Genomic DNA, 16,483 nt, shown 5'->3' on the forward strand with positions numbered 1-16,483 from the left:
TATAAAACTTTGCCATGAAACAGAAATTCAATATTTCAGTGCTTTAAGAGCCCAGCATTCTGATCTGGATGTTGCTGGGAGAGAAACTCTGTACGCTCCAGAATGACAGTACGTGGTCTTCTTTCACCCTTGGAGAGGTCTCTGTCCACCTTGCTCCCAGCACTGTGGTAACTGCTGCTGCTGTCCTCCAAGTGCTCACACTCACCAGCACTTCAAGCCTAGATTTTGTGATCTGGGGACCCCCTGACCTCTTGGTGACCAGAAGATGACTGTGTGTGCCACTGCCAAAAGCTTGTGAGCTGTCTCCCTCTATTTGCTGCCATCCTGTCCCCACTTTCAGGCCTTGCTCCCCTCTTGTCTCTCATTGATTTCTTTACAACACACAACACTCACCATCACCTCCCAACACTGTAAATGTAGGCAGAAGATGCACCACTTGCCAAGAGTAGTAACTTATTTCAAGAAATTTCTCCCTGCAAATCCAGGGCACGATCCTCAGCATTCAGGGAATTCTACCTTGTTGTGACACCATATGGAATGAGTCCAGCAGAAAATCTTCAGCAGAAGGTCCTCACAATCCCAGCCTCTAAAACTGGCAGATGCTGAACAGCCTTTTTGTACTCTCACACAACAGTGCATCACCCTAAAGGGGCAGCCAAATCAAGCAGCATTGTGGACACCAAACAAAAACAGCTTTAATGAGAACTAAGTTCCTGGACAAATTATGGGACACATTATTGTTTGCCTGAAATTATGCATTCTCTTAGGAAGATTCATGGAGCTCTTCTGGTCCTTGAATCTCTCTGAAGATTCCATTGTTTTTTAGCTCTTGAAACAAAACGCTTATCAAGGAAACAACTGCTGACATTGAACAGTCCCAGTAGTAGGTGGCTGAAAAGAAAATGCAGCCATGTGATGTGAGGAAGAAGAGCAACCACTGGTTTGTGTATTTTTACTCCTGTCCAAAGAGGAACTGAGCCTTTCCAGGCTCCCTGTGCTGCAGATGGTAAAGTGAGATAGTCTGTGCCCCAGGAAGTCTTGCTGCCAATGAGACAGAGAGGATGTAGCCATAAAAGCTGGGTAAACATGAGGTGAGCATGTGAAACAACAAAAAAGGATGTGGCTGAGCAAACAAGTACGTGTCCCACTATTCACTTCATCAGTGAGAGAAGATACAGCCTAGTAACCAGTGGGGGGGGGGGAATATAATCAATGGAAATTTTTGCTCTGCACTATTCATATGGAAAGTTGAAGGAAAATATTTCTCCTCTTCACTCAAATACTCTGCTGATGAAAGAAAAAAGTAGAGAGGAATATAATCTTATTCCTCTGGAACCAAACTTCTGTCACTATGATATCCAAAAATCATACTCTTCTTTCCAAACTTAATCCTTATCTATCCATAAATACTATGGTCAGACCAGTACTAAAACTGAGCTAACAAAACTGAGATGATGCTCTCTTTTTATTTGGTCTGTTCTTCCCTAGAGACAGTAGGGCGTCTTCTAGAATTAAAGAAGCTCAGCCTGGTTTTGCTCCAACAACTTAAAAAAGGTTTTGTAAAAGTAATAGCAGAAATAACCTTTACATCATCACAACTGTTGGCAAAAACAGACACCCGTGGCATATTCAGACTATTTTTTCTGATGTTACATCAAACAGGAGACTGATAAGCAGGAAAAAGAGAGAGGAAAAATAAAAAAATAATGTTGCACTTTAAAGGGCCAAAAGATGCATTCTTATCTTTTAAGGAAAAGTCATGGTGTTGAACAAGCATTAAAAAAGTACTTGACAGCCAGCACACCATTTTCAATGGATCTGGTTAGCCTTAATCCATGCTTGGTTGCTAAGAGCCCATATCAAACCTGACAGTGAAGATAAATGAAAGACTTACTCCCAATTTCACTTACCCTTGCTTAAATGTCAAGTAACTCAGCACTCTGCAACAAACACAAAAATCTAAATGCACATTGCTACAGCCTCTCATACTGAACATGTTTCAGCAGCACGAAGCTGCAGGGGCGTGCCCTGCCCAAGGACATGAGGGCATGCAGAGAGAAAGTGCTCTTTTGGGATTCCGCAGTGACCACTGCATCCATGTCACACGGGGTGACCGCGGATCCGGGCTAATGTGATCCAGCAGGCACGGGCAGGGGGAGCTGCCTCCTTCTCCAGTGGAGCTGTTCACTCTGTGATGCCAGGCTGTCAGGCAAGGCACAGCTTTGCCCCGCTCAGTTCATGCGTCATTCCAGTCACCCGTCACCCTGTCTGCAGGGCTGGTGAAAGTTCAGGTCAGGGCTGGAAGCAGAGTTCACAAACACTGTTCTGCATCACCTGCTCACACACCATGCATGGGGAGGAGAAGGTAATGAAGCCAATGCTTCCTGTGCTCACAGGGACAGGCTCCAGAGTCCCTCTGAGTGAGCATAAACTGCTTTTTCCTTGATGGTTTTACAAACTGGTGGGCAAACCCCAGCTGAGCCCTTCCATGACAAATGCAAACATTACAAGTCACTTGCCCTAAGGAAATTCAAATCATATTAAAAACGTAGTAACCCAACATCTGATACTGAGCTCAGACAGCCAGAATGAGCCTGAGGAAGAGAAAACCACCCTGAAAGTAATTTCTCAGACCAGTCTTACAAAAATCCCATGGCAGCACATGAGACACTTTATTTGGAGCAAGGTGACACCTTGCAGGCTGGGACCCTGGGTCTGTTTCACAGCATGCTCCTTGTAAGATAACAGTAATTATTGCTGGGCCTGCAACATGCTGGCTCTGGCCAATAATAAACATGTTTGATAGCCCTGTCTGCAGGAGGAATGACATTTAGTGGGATACAGAGTCCCTCTGGAAGTCCTGCCATCTACATATGGAAGATACCACTCTCTACTTTGTCTAGAACACACCAGTTCCCTTTTTGACATCATTGCAACAGTAGCCTATTTGTAATGTTCTGTCTGTAATTTTTACTCCTTCAGACCACTTGTTACTGCTTCAAACAAAATTGCAGTAACAAGAAAAAGTTCTCAACCTAACAAATATCTTTTTTTTTTATAAGAGCCTTGGGTAGAGGGAAAAAGCCTCATTCTCTCCAAACTCTTAATAAAGAGTAAGCTTTAAGGGACACACTCAGCCAGCTTGATTGCTATTTAGTTCCAAGTCTACAGAAAGTTATTTGAAAACATTAGGTAGACTGACTAAAATTTAGATCAAGTGAGACCAGGTCGAAGAAAGCATGGCCTAGAAAAATAAAGTGTCAAGGGACATATGAGTTGAGCTCAACTCTCCTCTCAACCACAGCTTTCTGTTGTGGCTGTGGGTACTCATTTAGCCTGTGTGTGTCTCTTTTATTCCAGGCAAATAAAAGTACTTGTTTCTTTCTCAAGACTACTGGAAAGGATTAAAGGCTGTGAAGTAGTCAAATATTACTGACAACAATTTGTTTAAAAACCTAAGAAACTACCTTACCTTTTCCCATGTGACATTTCCAGAGGTTGTGTTCCTGAGCAGCATCTGATAGTCTGTTGCATACTGCAGGTAAGAAATAAAACACAACCAAAGAAAAATGGTGAGGCAGGCATTAAAATTGTCAGCAAAATATCTAAAAACTAGGGCAACAATTTACTTTGATAAACAAACCAGACACCTCACAAAAGCAGGGCACTTCTTAGAGCTTGTTTTCTTTCAATATAAAAGGAAGGAAAGAAAAGCCTCTGTCCTTGTCAATTCCCTGTGACAACAGCAACACAGAGGAAAAGAGGACTGCTTTATTTCATCCCTGAACACACACAACCCTGACACTAGAGGCATCACAAAATATCCTTTTCATGGTGTTATTTTTGTACTGCTTCCGGTTTTACTCAAGGAATATTGACTTGTACTGTATTATATATTCATGCAAAATGGAACTTGGTTTTAAGAGTTTGCCCCTGGTTTTGATACAAAAGCAAAACCACCATGAAGGCAAAAGGTATTATTTTGTGCCTGTATCATAAAGAATCACTCTGCCCTATGACAATATTCTCAACACTCTCTATCCTGACACATAAAATTAGCATTGAGAACTAAATCAAAATCTTTTTGGAGCCCTACAGCTCCTATCCATCAGTTTAAACCACACTATGTTCTGGTGCCAATTATCATCCCACCACACCGTCTCTGTTGGAAGAGAAACCAGGCTGAGTAATTAATCCAGCAAGGGATACAACGGAAACTACTGAATAAAACCATCAGGCAACAGGTAATGCTTACACGCATGGGAGCCTAAAGGTCTTCAGCCTTGTCTGTTCTGAGCCCAGCTCTAAACTACATAGCCAAAGGATTCCCAGCTAGGATTCCCCTGCAAAATGGTAAGCAGCATGGCACAGGATTGCCACTACTGGCCAACATGGCACCCAAAGTTTAAAGAATATTTTTGGTGAAGGTAGAAAAGATAGGCTTTGAATATGTTTTTGTTTGAGGAATATTTTTCAAATAATTTCCATGGAAGTTTTATGTCTGACTATATCATGTGCTTTTAAAAACCCTACCTTCTGCAAGTAAATTAACTTCTGGTATTTTCTACACCACCTTTCTAGTCCTCTTCCAATAAAAGAGCCCGTGCACTGTAGCTCATGTCCAAAGTCCACACAGATCTTACCGTTTCGAAAGCTGCAGCAACAAGATTTGCAGGGAACAGGTTTCTGTAAAAGACAAACAAGAAAATGGAATATGTCATGGAGAACTTCTAAATTAATGTACCAATGTATCTTACTCTCAAACAGAATGCCTTTTTCAAAGGCAAGCACATTGGCACTGGTGAAGTGTGTAGCACAGATTCTTTGGCAGCACGGAGCTTGCTATGTGTCCAGAGGTGTGGATGACATCTTCCTTGGCTCACATGAAAGAGATGACAGATGCTTGCTGCCACAGCTCACCTTTTGGACAGGGCCACCAGAGGCAATCACACACAATGCTGGTTTTACACACCCATTGCCCAGTGGAGACAGAAACTGGTTCAGCCATACCACCTGCAGCACTAGCTTATGGCCTCCAGTGTCAGGCAGGTTTTTAACACTGCTCATGTGATTACACTTCACTCACAGCATCAACATGAAGGACAATCCAATCAGCAAAATCCACTTATGAGAATGGCTTAACCCTTCAACACAGCAACGCCAGCTTCCCTGATCACCAAGGCAGAGCAGAACAATACCACAGGCCAGGCTTCTCTGCAAGGACTTAGACAACACAGATGGAAAGTACAGGCAACCCCTATGTTGATTGTATTGCCTGAATGTCTGAATCCAGAAGTGCCTTCACACAGAAATGCCAGTCTGCCATCAGGTTAGTGCAGAGAGGACAGCATGCAAACTGATGTACACTCTGACCATCCAGTATGTATCTGCACACAGGAAATTAAAATCATGAACTGGACCGAGCAGGGCATTCTTCCAAGCTTCTTGTGGTATCTCATAGTTGGTTTTAATGCTCTAATTCCTTTCTCACCTTATGGGCAAAGAGCATGTGTTCCCCTAGCCAAATGACAGCTCTTGGTTTACTGTGTCAGAAAGGAAAACAGGAATAAAAGCTGATCTCTGGGGTCATGACAGGACCACAGCTGATGAGGGCAGGAACTTGATGGGTATCAGTTGAAAATACTGCCAGGAGAAGGCATCACAGAGGCACAAGAACTCCTACGGTAAGGAAACAGACCTTACCCAGAGCCAGTTAATTGTGGTAAAAAACCATTTGGATAGCTCTTCCCCATCCTTTGCTCTTTGTGCTGCTCTGAGGAAGCTGCAGCTCCCTCCAGGCTGTGCCCTGCTAACTTCCCCCCATTTTTGCCACAGTTACCCAGGCAAACATTAAACCAGGCTGTGGTCATTCCACAAATGACATGGAACGTGCAAATCCAAACCAGAGCAAGAAAAGGAGCAGCAGAGTCAAATCTTTGAAAGCAAGAGATTAAAATGTGGCCCAGATAAGGACTTTGGCCTTTTTGGTTCCATGGCTCTGTTCTCCTGCCACACAGGGAGTTTTCCCACAGCCTTGACAGCAACTGTAAAGGACATGGAACTTCGTCAAACACCTGTCAGCTGTGAAATACTTCAGCCTCTCGCTCTGATGCACTACAAGTGTATTAAGAGGATTGCTGCAAGAATAATTTGTCTTCTGGAGCCTACATTCCACCAAGCATGAAAGAAACAGGAACTTTTTCTCCTCATAAGCTGACAATACAGCTGTCTGTCTGAAAGCACAAGAGCGAGCGCTCACTCAGCAAAGACACTCAAGAACTGGTCAAATAAGATCAATGGAACAGCTAACGTGCATCAGTTCTTACACAGCTGGAACTCCCTCGTGGATAAAAACCCTGAGTAAAGTAAAAGCAAACCTGCTTTTATCAGGAGTAAAATATCACATATTCTAATGGACTCATGCTGCTGGGAAAAGAAAGATATTTCTTTTCAGCTTTTCATAGCAGGATGATTACTTTTCTTAAAAAAAGAACTGACTGGACTTTGAAGAAGTAGAGAGATAAAAAACCTGAAAACCAACCAGAAATCAAATATTTTTTTTTCTTTAAATCAGCTTTTCCATCCTGATGAAAACAAAACCAAAGGAAGCAATACTAAAGCCTAAACAACATGGTTCTCCAATGTTTAAATGTGCCAGGAAACCAAACCCTCCATAATTTGCACAGTATGTCAGGCATGGGCCTCAGTAACTAAACATTAACTTATCTCCAAGCATATACTTAAAGCACACAGTTAAGTGATGCCAACAACCCTGCTATAGCAAGGCAAGGGGCAGGTTCTCACTTCAAGTGTGAACAGTGCTAAAAAATAACCTAGAGTAGACACTTTGCTTTATTCCTCCAGCACCAGTCGCAGGACTTGACAATTCGCCAAGTAAAAAATGTTGATCTTAAGCAGCTCATAAGGAGTTTTATGTTCTGTTCAATCCAACTTCTAAGTACATCTGACTGCAAAATACCAAAACCATATAAAATAAAAAACAGCAAAACAGCTCCTCTGTTTCAAATCCCAAAGCTTAAGAACAAAATGTGTTGGTTCATAAAAAGCAATCTACAAATAAATGGCTTATCTTAGAGGCACGAGGTCTGCATAGACTACACTTATTGCTCACCTAAGATCAGTCAGATGTGAACCAAATTAAACTTTAATTACAGGTGGGTCAGATCACAAGTTCTTACCTTTGGATGGATTTGTGCAAGAACACCACCACAGTGCCTGAAAAACTGGGCAAGATGCTGCGTGTTTTGGGGAGAGATAAAAGCTGGCTGGTGACCCGCCTGGGCCCATCATGGACTTGCGCCTGCAGGGCTTGCTCCACCTGCCTAGTAAGGTGAAGCTCACCCATCACAGAAACACGGACACAGCTCTGTCCCTGTGAGCAGACGAGCTGCATGGGGAAGTGTGGACATCCCTCCTGTGAGGGTGAACCAACAAACAGGAAAGCTGATGAACTGGGTAATTGGGCATGCAAATGAAATTTGGGTGTCTGCCAGTTGTTTTTTCTGTGAGGACCAAAGGTTTAGAAGGTTTTTGTGCTTTGAAAGCCTGTAGCAAATGTGAACATGGAGTTTAGGGAAATCACCCTGGTTGCATGGCTGGATTGTTGACCATTTCTGATGGCCCCATCCCCGTGCAAGAGAACACAGCTGTCTTTCTGAAGCAGATGTGGATTATCACAAGAACATGGCGCTGGCCAAACCCTGGGGCTGGGTGATAAGGAGCCCAGCACAGCAGCGTGGGATCAGACAGCCTTGGCCCCAAATGCAGGGAGACAAAACTTGCGGCACGTGGCACGAATGAGACAGGCCAATAACACACCACGGCAGGGGGACAGACGTGCTGCCTGTATTCCATGTGCTCCACTGCTGCCGGCACCTCGCTCCACACATGCACAGACCCCAACTCCTTTGTGCCATAAAAGTGAAGTAGATGGCACAGAGAGGCTTTACTCCCCTCACCAAGCACCAGGCAGGAAAGCCTCTCTCTGCCTGCTACAAGTTGCGCAGACAGTCCCAAAAAAAGCCGTATCAGAAATCCATCTGACAGCTGCCAAGACGGACAGCTGTGTCCTGGGGCTGAAGTAACAGCTGGGCTGAGCCAGGAAACCTCCATGTAACTGCACAACACACAGGGTGAGAAAGCACCCTTCTCAGATCCTCCTAAAAGAGGAACAAGAAAGTCGCAGCACCAAGGGCAGGTGTTAAGTGTGTATGTCCTGCTTGAATACTGTGCTCATCACACCACCTCGCTATACACAGCTGGATAAATGCACCTTTCTTCCCATGAAAAGCTGCTCCTACCAGTCAAAAATGGACCATTACTCCCCAAGAAGATGCCACTGTATTTCTGCTGTAATAGAAATCTTAGTTTAGCTGCAACATCTACTCTTGGGAATCCCGGACAACTAAGGGAACCTGGAGCTGGCAAATGGAAAAAAGGGGGGCTGTAACTCTCCTTCTCCATTTTGATATTATAGTCAGATTGCTCTCTTCTTTACAGGCCTGTATCTTTCCACCAGCGGGATGAGGATTACACAGGAACTCCTCCATTGTACATGTAAGGGATTACTATTAAAAACAGTTTCTAAATTATTAGTTTGCTAGAGCTCTGCAAACAACTTTGCTCTGGCAGCAAAAGCGTGAAGGGAAATCCAGGCAAATGGAATGAAACCCTAAAATACTACGCATTCCTCTCACATTGCCTCTTACAAAAAGGTTCCACTTCTGAGGCCAAAAACCTTGCTGTTGAAAAACATACTTTTTTGAGGAAGTCAACCAACACAGAATATTTTTTGTAATCTCCAGTTTTCAGGATTTTTTCAATGGTACAAGTCCACTTGCAGCAACTTCATTGCCATCTGTGGCAAAATGTCAGAGCCCAGTTCAAATTCCTCCAGTACCTCTGTTTTTTTTCTGTCCCAAGATTTTAATTTAATATCACACAGTAATTTTCTTCATCTGCTTTTTGATATGTGGATGCAAAACACATGCCCTGTACATACTCATATTTGTGAGTGGGTGCATTTGTTTTAACACAGAGAAACTTGAAAATGTGTTTACTTATAGCAGCTATTTGACACTTTTTTGTCTTAATGGTCCAGTCTGTATTTTTGATGTTTTGATGCTTGCAAAATAAAACATAACTGGGGGGACTCACTTGTAAAAGGCAACAAATGAAAAGAACAGAAATAAGGTTCAGAAGCTTACTAAAAAAACCCTGCCAGAGAGTGCAGACACATGAATGAAAACACTGAGTTCTTCCTACAGAATTAATTCCAGACTCACAAAGTGACACAAGCAAAGTGGGACAGTTATCCTCGCTTTAAGAACTAGCCATCAGCTTCAAACCCAGAGGTCAGCCTGTCTCCTGGTGTAACTGAGGCCATTGCCTGGACACTTCTTATTCTAGTTATGAATTCAAAGGCGGCATCTCCCCCTCCTCCTCTAACATTTTACTATCTTTCCACATTGAGATTTCAGAGATGGCCTTCATGGCTGCTGGTTTTGGGTGACTCACTGGGAAGACCAAGGCTACAAGGAACAAGTGCTACTAGAGTAACTGGTGCCCAGGAGAGTGGCCTACTCTGGCCACCTGCTCTGCAGCCCAGCCAGCAAAACACAACTGATGCTTCTCCCTGTGCTCATGTTTGCCTTTCCCTATGGCTCTGAAGACACTTGGAGCAAAGGCATGAGCTTACTGTGGGTGCTCCCTTTGGCAGTTCGGCTGGTAACATCTGGCAGAGAGACAGAAAGGGCATTGAGAAGCAATAAAATTTAAACAGCTTTTGCAGACTTGCCTGGTAAACTGGGAAATCCTGACCTTACTGTTTGGGGCAGACATGTGGACCTCTGTGCACTCTTCCTATTATAAAAAAAAAGGATTACCTCCTTCCCTTCCCAGATTCTTACAGCTAGGGTTGGATTAAAAACAAAAATCGCTTCTCCAAAGCCAATTTCACAGTTGCAAAACATGTTTTCATGCCAAAATTGGGCAAAGAAAGCCTATTTCAGATACTTTTTTCCATTAAAAATATTGTAAAATACTCTGTTGAAATGTTCCTTTTTTGATGAGTGAGATTCTCACTTAAGTCCTTTGTATAAAATGACAGCAAAACATTGACCTCACCAAAATGAAATGCCATGATCACCCACTGATGGAAATTTTGACAGGATCAATAGGTTCCTGAGAAACTGCTCAATTTTGTTGAATCAGCAAATACAAATCAGAGCTAGAACAAAACTCTGACCTTACTGAAACAGTCATGACAATTGCTCATCAAAAGTGTTAACAGATCAATAGATTCTTGCAAAACACTTGATCCTGCTGTTTCAACTGCTTTCCAACAAGCTGCAGGTGAGCTGTGTGAGCAGGTGGTTGAAGTCTCATCCCTGGGACTCCCTCTCCCTGGTTACAAGCAGAGCACAAGCACAGCCATGCTGGCTCTCCACAGCATCACCTTCTCAGGTGGGGGCTGAGCACCACATCCCGGCCAGCCCCTTCCTCCAGCTGCCAACCATTTCACAATCAAGCTCACAAGCTCTCTTTATTCTCTATTGCTTTATCTTCTCCACCAAATAAATGAGTAAGGGAAAATCCCAGAAATTCCAAAATTTCCCTTTACTCTCCTCATCTTCTGCTGACAGACTTAAGGAATTCTAAGTTCCTGCCTTGAGTTCAAGGAACATCCCACTTTCTGAGTGCCTTTTTAAAGCCATCAGCCTTGTGGAAGTAGCTGTGAACTCTTGCTGGATCCCCTCCCATGATCACTGCCTTTGGCCATGCTGTCTTTAGGAAGCTCCAAGGAGCTGCCTGCATGACAGACCTGAGATGAGATGAGCCATCAGCATTCCTGCTTCGGGGCACAAAAGCACCTTGTGACAACTCTGCTGTCCTCACCCCATGTCCTGGAACGGAGGACAGTGTGCCTAAGCCCTGACTAGACACCTCAAGGCTTGCTTGCTTCTAGCACTTGGCCAGAAGGGAAAGCAGGAGGGTGCTCCAGCACCTCCAGCCAGACAAATCAGATCTGGAGGTTATGGTCAATGGATAAAACAAAACAGAGACAGCCTTTGGGTGCACCAGTGAGTCATCTTTCATTTGATACCAAAGCCCAAGACAAATCTTTTTTCCAGAGGTCGTTTCTCCATGCCGAGATGCATGTTTGTGGGGAAGCTTTAGACTTTGAGAAGGAAAACCAAGAACTAAGCTGGCCTCCAGACATCACTGCAACAACAAAAAGCAACATCTTGAATCATTACCTAAAAGACTCTCCAAAGGCAGAAGAGATTTGCACAATCAAATAGTGACACACAGCTGTGATTTCCTCTTTGCTGTTTCTTCCTTGGGTCATGTTTTACATTGGCTTTCAGTGCTGTAAGGAGACTCAGTTTACCCATTTGCAACTCATTTTTACCTCTCCTCTGAAACCAAGCAGCAGCGAAGTCTTGAAGGACAGTCTTGTGCCCCACTGAAAACAGATTTTTCTTGCATCTAACAGAACGTTTCATGGCCAAATGAGATAAAAGGAGAAGCAAAGAAGAGGATGCTGCAAGACCCACCCACACAAAAGCAATCATTTTGACCTTCCAGGCCCTATAGAATCAAGGCTTTGTTATCGCAAGATGAGTTTACTAAGTTTCATCACAGCAGGGACCAAGTTCAGTGCTCAAATCAGAACACCCAGGTTTTCAAGAACAGTTAAAAGAATAACACTACACAGGAGAGAGAGAGAGATCTTATTTCCTGAAAATCACATACTCTCTCCATCCCTCAGACTGTCAGGGATTTGTGCTAAGACTGAAAGCTTTAGTGATAGCTGCATCCAAACACAACTTTTATGGACTGGATTTCACTGTCACTGCTGTAACAACTTGACAGCCCAACAGTGTGGCTGCAACAGCCCTTCCAATGGGTTTCTTGGGGTTCCAAGAAAAAGCTGTATTCACAGCCCCCCATATATGCACTGGAGGAAAATTCCTGTCCCCTCATCTCCAAGAAGGAAATTCCTCTGAAACCCACCATGCTTTACCCAAATCTCATCATTATGAGCTCTACTTTGGAATTAGGGACTCAATCCCATCACCATAACACCTTTGAAGATGAACTCTACACCTGCATTTACAGACCAGACCAAGAAACAGCTGTCTCCTCTGAACTTTAGATGTTACCCACAGCCTGAAGCTCACTGGAACATCCCTGGCCTGTTCCTCAACTCCATCCTATTCCATGCTGCCAGGTGACACAGGGATGTAACACCAGGTACAGCAGCCACGTCAGGATGCACTGGGGCAGCCACCACTACAGGCATCTCCCCAACTCTCCCAGGTGTACCTACTCCTTTTTTTTTTTTTGGGGGGGGCAATTTTCCTTCACCTCCCTCCCCTCCATTCAACAACATATCACCACCACAGCCACAGCCACACTATTTACTCCTGTTGTCCTGCTATTCCTTCTTAACATGCTGTCAGGAATTGCTGGTCCTTAAGAAAGGTCCTTAATTGTTGGTTCTTAAGAGGAAGAGGTGAGCTGAGGACACTGAGTACATGGCTGCCAATGGAACAAACCAGACTTACTTTCAATCCAAAGGGAACATACTTGTCTCAGGGGGAGAAAAGGACATTAACCTGAATTTGTAAATACAGTTCTGCATTTGGAGTTGACTTTTTTTTTTTAGAAAATCTTTTTATCTTTATTGAGACCATCCACTTGTCCAGACAGAGCAAAAACATAGCTGAAAAACGGCATAAAAGCAAAGCAAACAATCAAAATAATAAAAAAAAACCCACTCAGTTTTGTAAGTACTGGGATATCCACTAAGCTCAACTTTCCAGCCACTTCACTGTGACACACACAGGTCACTTCCCTTATTCTTGTGTTTGTACCTGGGTGCAAAGCACAAGGAAATGTAGTTGGAAGCCCAACACTCAAAGCACATCTGGATGCCTGCCTTGTTTGTCTGTGTGCTTCTATCTTATTTAAAAAGCCAGACAGATCTCAACAAGACATGGGCTTTGAGAAAAACAAAAAAGGTGAAGTTTGCAACTTTGCAAGGAGTAAAGATACACTAAAACATTATCAATCTGATTAGAAGTGGAAGCCTTGTTTCCAGATAGATTTGGGGAATGTAAGTCTTGTCTTTGAAAGATGCAGAGGTAGGAAGGGAAGCTCACGAACCTACAGAGCAACCTTACACTGGACTATGTTTAGGGTACGTCCTCCATGGAATTACAGGGCTGCGTTTCCATGCACACATCGGTGGGAGGGCACTCTAAGAGGCAGGTAGGCATTTGGGTGAGGAGACTGGGTAAAGTGTTGGAGAATTAAAGAAAAAAGTGTGTGTGAGGGATGAGAAGAGCTGCCCAGCCCTGCTCTGCCTGCAGGAGACAGGCAACAACAGGCAGCAGGGCAGGGAAGGTGCCAGGGAAAACCTGCCCTGCAGCCGGCACCCAGGAGCCGCTCTCCCTCCAGGCAGAACCAAAAACGGGCCTAGGCACCCAGAACTCTGAGCAAGCCTCGACTCATCCTTGCAGCCACCCAGGCAAAATTAAAAACAAAGCGGGGAGAAGCAGACCATCAAGCCCTACACCTGACCGGGCTGCATGTAGGTACTTGGGCAGAGAGCCGTGTTTCTGGAGAAGCCAGGATTAGGATGAGAAGGATGATAAAATGAAGAAGATAAAGAAGGAGGTTGAGGAGAAGAAGAAAAATGAGGGGAAGTTGCAGGAAGATGAGAAGAAGCAGGAGGATAAGAAGATGAAGGAGGTTGAGAAGGAGGACGGCTCCCTGGCTGCAGCGTGCAACACTGCCGGGTCTGTCATCATCCTCCAGCGGCGGGAGGGCGGGGGAAGGAGGGGAGCGGGGCGGCCTCACCTGATGAGGTCGAGGAAGGAGTCCACCGTCTCCTTGCTCTTGGGTAGCGCGCCCGGCAGCCCCAGCTGGGTGTTGAGCGCGGAGGCACCGGCGCCGGGGCGAATGATGAAGCCGAGGGCGACGGCGAGGCCGGAGGCGAGCAGCGTGGTGCCCAGGAAATAGGCGAGCGCGATGCCACCCAGGCGGCCGAGCGAGCGAGTGTCCAGGCTGGCGGCGCCTGACACCAGGCTGCAGACCACGAGCGGCAGGATCACCATGCGCAGCATCCGCAGCAGCAGCTCCCCGGGGAAGGCCAGGTAGGAGACCTGTGCCGGGCCCAGCGCCGCGCCGCGCACGGCGGCCCCCAGCGCCACGCCGGCCACCACCCCCGACACCGTCAGCAGCACCAGCGCGTTGCGCCGCAGGAACCCGCGGCAGCCCCGCAGCCGGGCCCCGCCGCCCCGCCGCTCCTCCGCCGCCGCCGGGCCCTCGGCATGGCCGTTCCGGCCGTGGCCCACCTTGCCCTCACCCGCCGCTGCCGCCGCTTCCTCCATGCCGCGCTGAACAACGGCTCCGCGTGTGCCGCTACCGTGCGGCTCTCTAGGCGCGGACTGAGCGGCGGTCCCGCCCCGCCGAGGCCCAGGAGCGGCGCCGGCCCCGCCCGGGGGAGGGAGCGCGCAGCCCCCGGCCCGCCCCGGGCCTGCCCTGCCCGGGCTGGCTGCGCGCCATCGCCGCCTCAGGGCCCGCGCTGCCCCCCCGCGCCCGGCCGGCGCGAGGCCCCTCCAGGTCCTGAAGGCCGCCTCAGTGTCCTCGCCGTGTCCCAGAGATCACGCGTGTCTCTCCACGGTTTACACGTATCCCGATCGGTGTCACAGAGGTAATAAGTGTTCCCACAGCGTCCACCTCGTGTCCCTGTGGGACACGCTTGTCCCTCTATTTTCCCCTCTCAGTATCCGTATTGTTCGTGCACACCGCCGTAGTGTCCCCATAATTCACACGTGTCCCCTCAGTCCCATCCCCTCAGTGTCCCAGGGCTCACACGTGTCCCCCCTATTTGAGTCCATGTCCCCATGACTCACATATATCCCCTCGTTGTCCCCCCTCAGTATCATCATGGTTCCTACACACCCCTACAGTGTCCCCATAGTTCACACATGCCCCCTCAATGTCCCTACAGCTCACACACGTCCCCCTCCATGTCCTCATGGTTCAATCACGTCCGCTCAGTGTACCCGTGGCTCCCACGTGTCCCCCTCAGTGTCCCCATGGTTTGCACACATCCCCCATCAAGTGGTCCCACAGCTCACCTGTCCATTCAGAGACCCCCTCAGTGTCTTCACAACTCACACCTTGTCCCCATCAGTGGGGCTGATTTGTGCCTCAGTGTCTCCCTCTCCTCTCCAGGAACCTCTCATGGATGCAGCAGCCATCCTCTGCACCAGGACATGTTGTGTCTATGTCCCCTGTCTGCATGGTCAAAGCCATTCAGCAGGCCCGTGGGTTCATCCCGGGACTCTGAGCACCTTTCCTTGAGGAAACTCATGTCTCACTACACAAGCTGCTTGTCTGAGGAGCAGACAATGTCTGTGATAATACACAGAGCTGAAAAAGGGCACTTGGGGCTTTCAAACGCACAAGAGCCTCGTGGGTGCACTAGTGTCATGTTTGCTCACAAGGGCACTTCCAGGAGCTCCAGCTGGTGTTTGGACTCTGTGAGGGGCTCCATTTCAGCTCATTCAGTTGACATCAGCAAAGCACAGCCTAGCAGAAAACACGCTGTGAAAACAGCCAGCCACACATCTGCTTTTTGAGTAGACTGCACTAATTAAGGAGACTGACCGGGTGTGATGCAACAATAATCCCAATTTAAAAAGACTTTTCTGTTTTCCAATCTCATGGATACGCCTGAAGATCACTATACCATAGCTGGAACGCCTGGGAATTGTCTGTGTGTAAATAGGTAACAACACTACTGACAAGCAGCTGTGTCCACCACCATCCACTTTAGACCTTGATGAAAATTCTTGATTCACTCTTGCACTGAAATTAGACTCACGATACCAGCACATTCTTATTGATTTTGGGTTTTTTTTTCCCTGATAATTTTTCCCTTTAAGTAACAATTGGTTTGTGGAAGTCTGTGAATCAATGTACCATCAAATCAACAGATACAGGAAACAGAGACTAAAAAGGAAAACAAGTGTCTGCAAACACTTTTGAAGACATACAATTCCACAAACCTCAAAAGGAACAAAAAAAATATGAAGATCTTTTAAAATGCGGTTTGAATTTTTTTCTGCAAATAGGTTTGTGAATAATAAACAAGTTACTGTCCGATGTAATTGTTTCTTTCTCCAACAGAAGCGTTTCTAAAATGTTTTTTCATTAATATTTTCAGAGCATTCCTAGTGAAAATATCATGCTTCATTTTTTCCTTGCACTTTTCCCTGCCATTCTGCCCTGATCTCACCTTTTTTTCATTCAATTTACCCATGAAAAGGGAAAGAAAAAAGCAGAAAATTATAAAATAAATAGAAAATTATAAAATAAATATAAAAATATGGAAATCTATTCCTTGTTTCAGTTCAGAAAATAGTCTAAAACCAAACAACAA

The 16,483-nt window shown here is 45.8% G+C and overlaps 1 protein-coding gene across 2 annotated transcripts in view; it reads right to left on the minus strand.

Annotated features, from left to right (window-relative positions):
- The window catches only part of SLC1A4 (solute carrier family 1 member 4), a 34,058-nt gene extending 19,520 nt beyond the window's left edge, over window positions 1–14,538 (minus strand). The window contains exons 1-3 of one of the 2 annotated variants that reach the window (XM_038132037.1): window positions 13,891–14,538; window positions 4,644–4,686; window positions 3,473–3,535 (exon numbers count right to left, since the gene is read on the minus strand). In XM_038132037.1, coding sequence (XP_037987965.1) covers window positions 3,473–3,535; window positions 4,644–4,686; window positions 13,891–14,423 — 639 coding nt within the window. In that variant the 5' untranslated portion in view covers window positions 14,424–14,538. Of the gene's footprint in view, window positions 1–3,472; window positions 3,536–4,643; window positions 4,687–7,199; window positions 7,221–13,890 lie in introns of those variants that run through there. The other variant, XM_038132038.1, reaches the window with a different exon arrangement.
- Window positions 14,539–16,483: the final 1,945 nt, after the last annotated feature.

This window comes from Motacilla alba, chromosome 3 (assembly GCF_015832195.1).
Source record: "Motacilla alba alba isolate MOTALB_02 chromosome 3, Motacilla_alba_V1.0_pri, whole genome shotgun sequence".
NCBI lineage: Eukaryota > Metazoa > Chordata > Aves > Passeriformes > Motacillidae > Motacilla > Motacilla alba.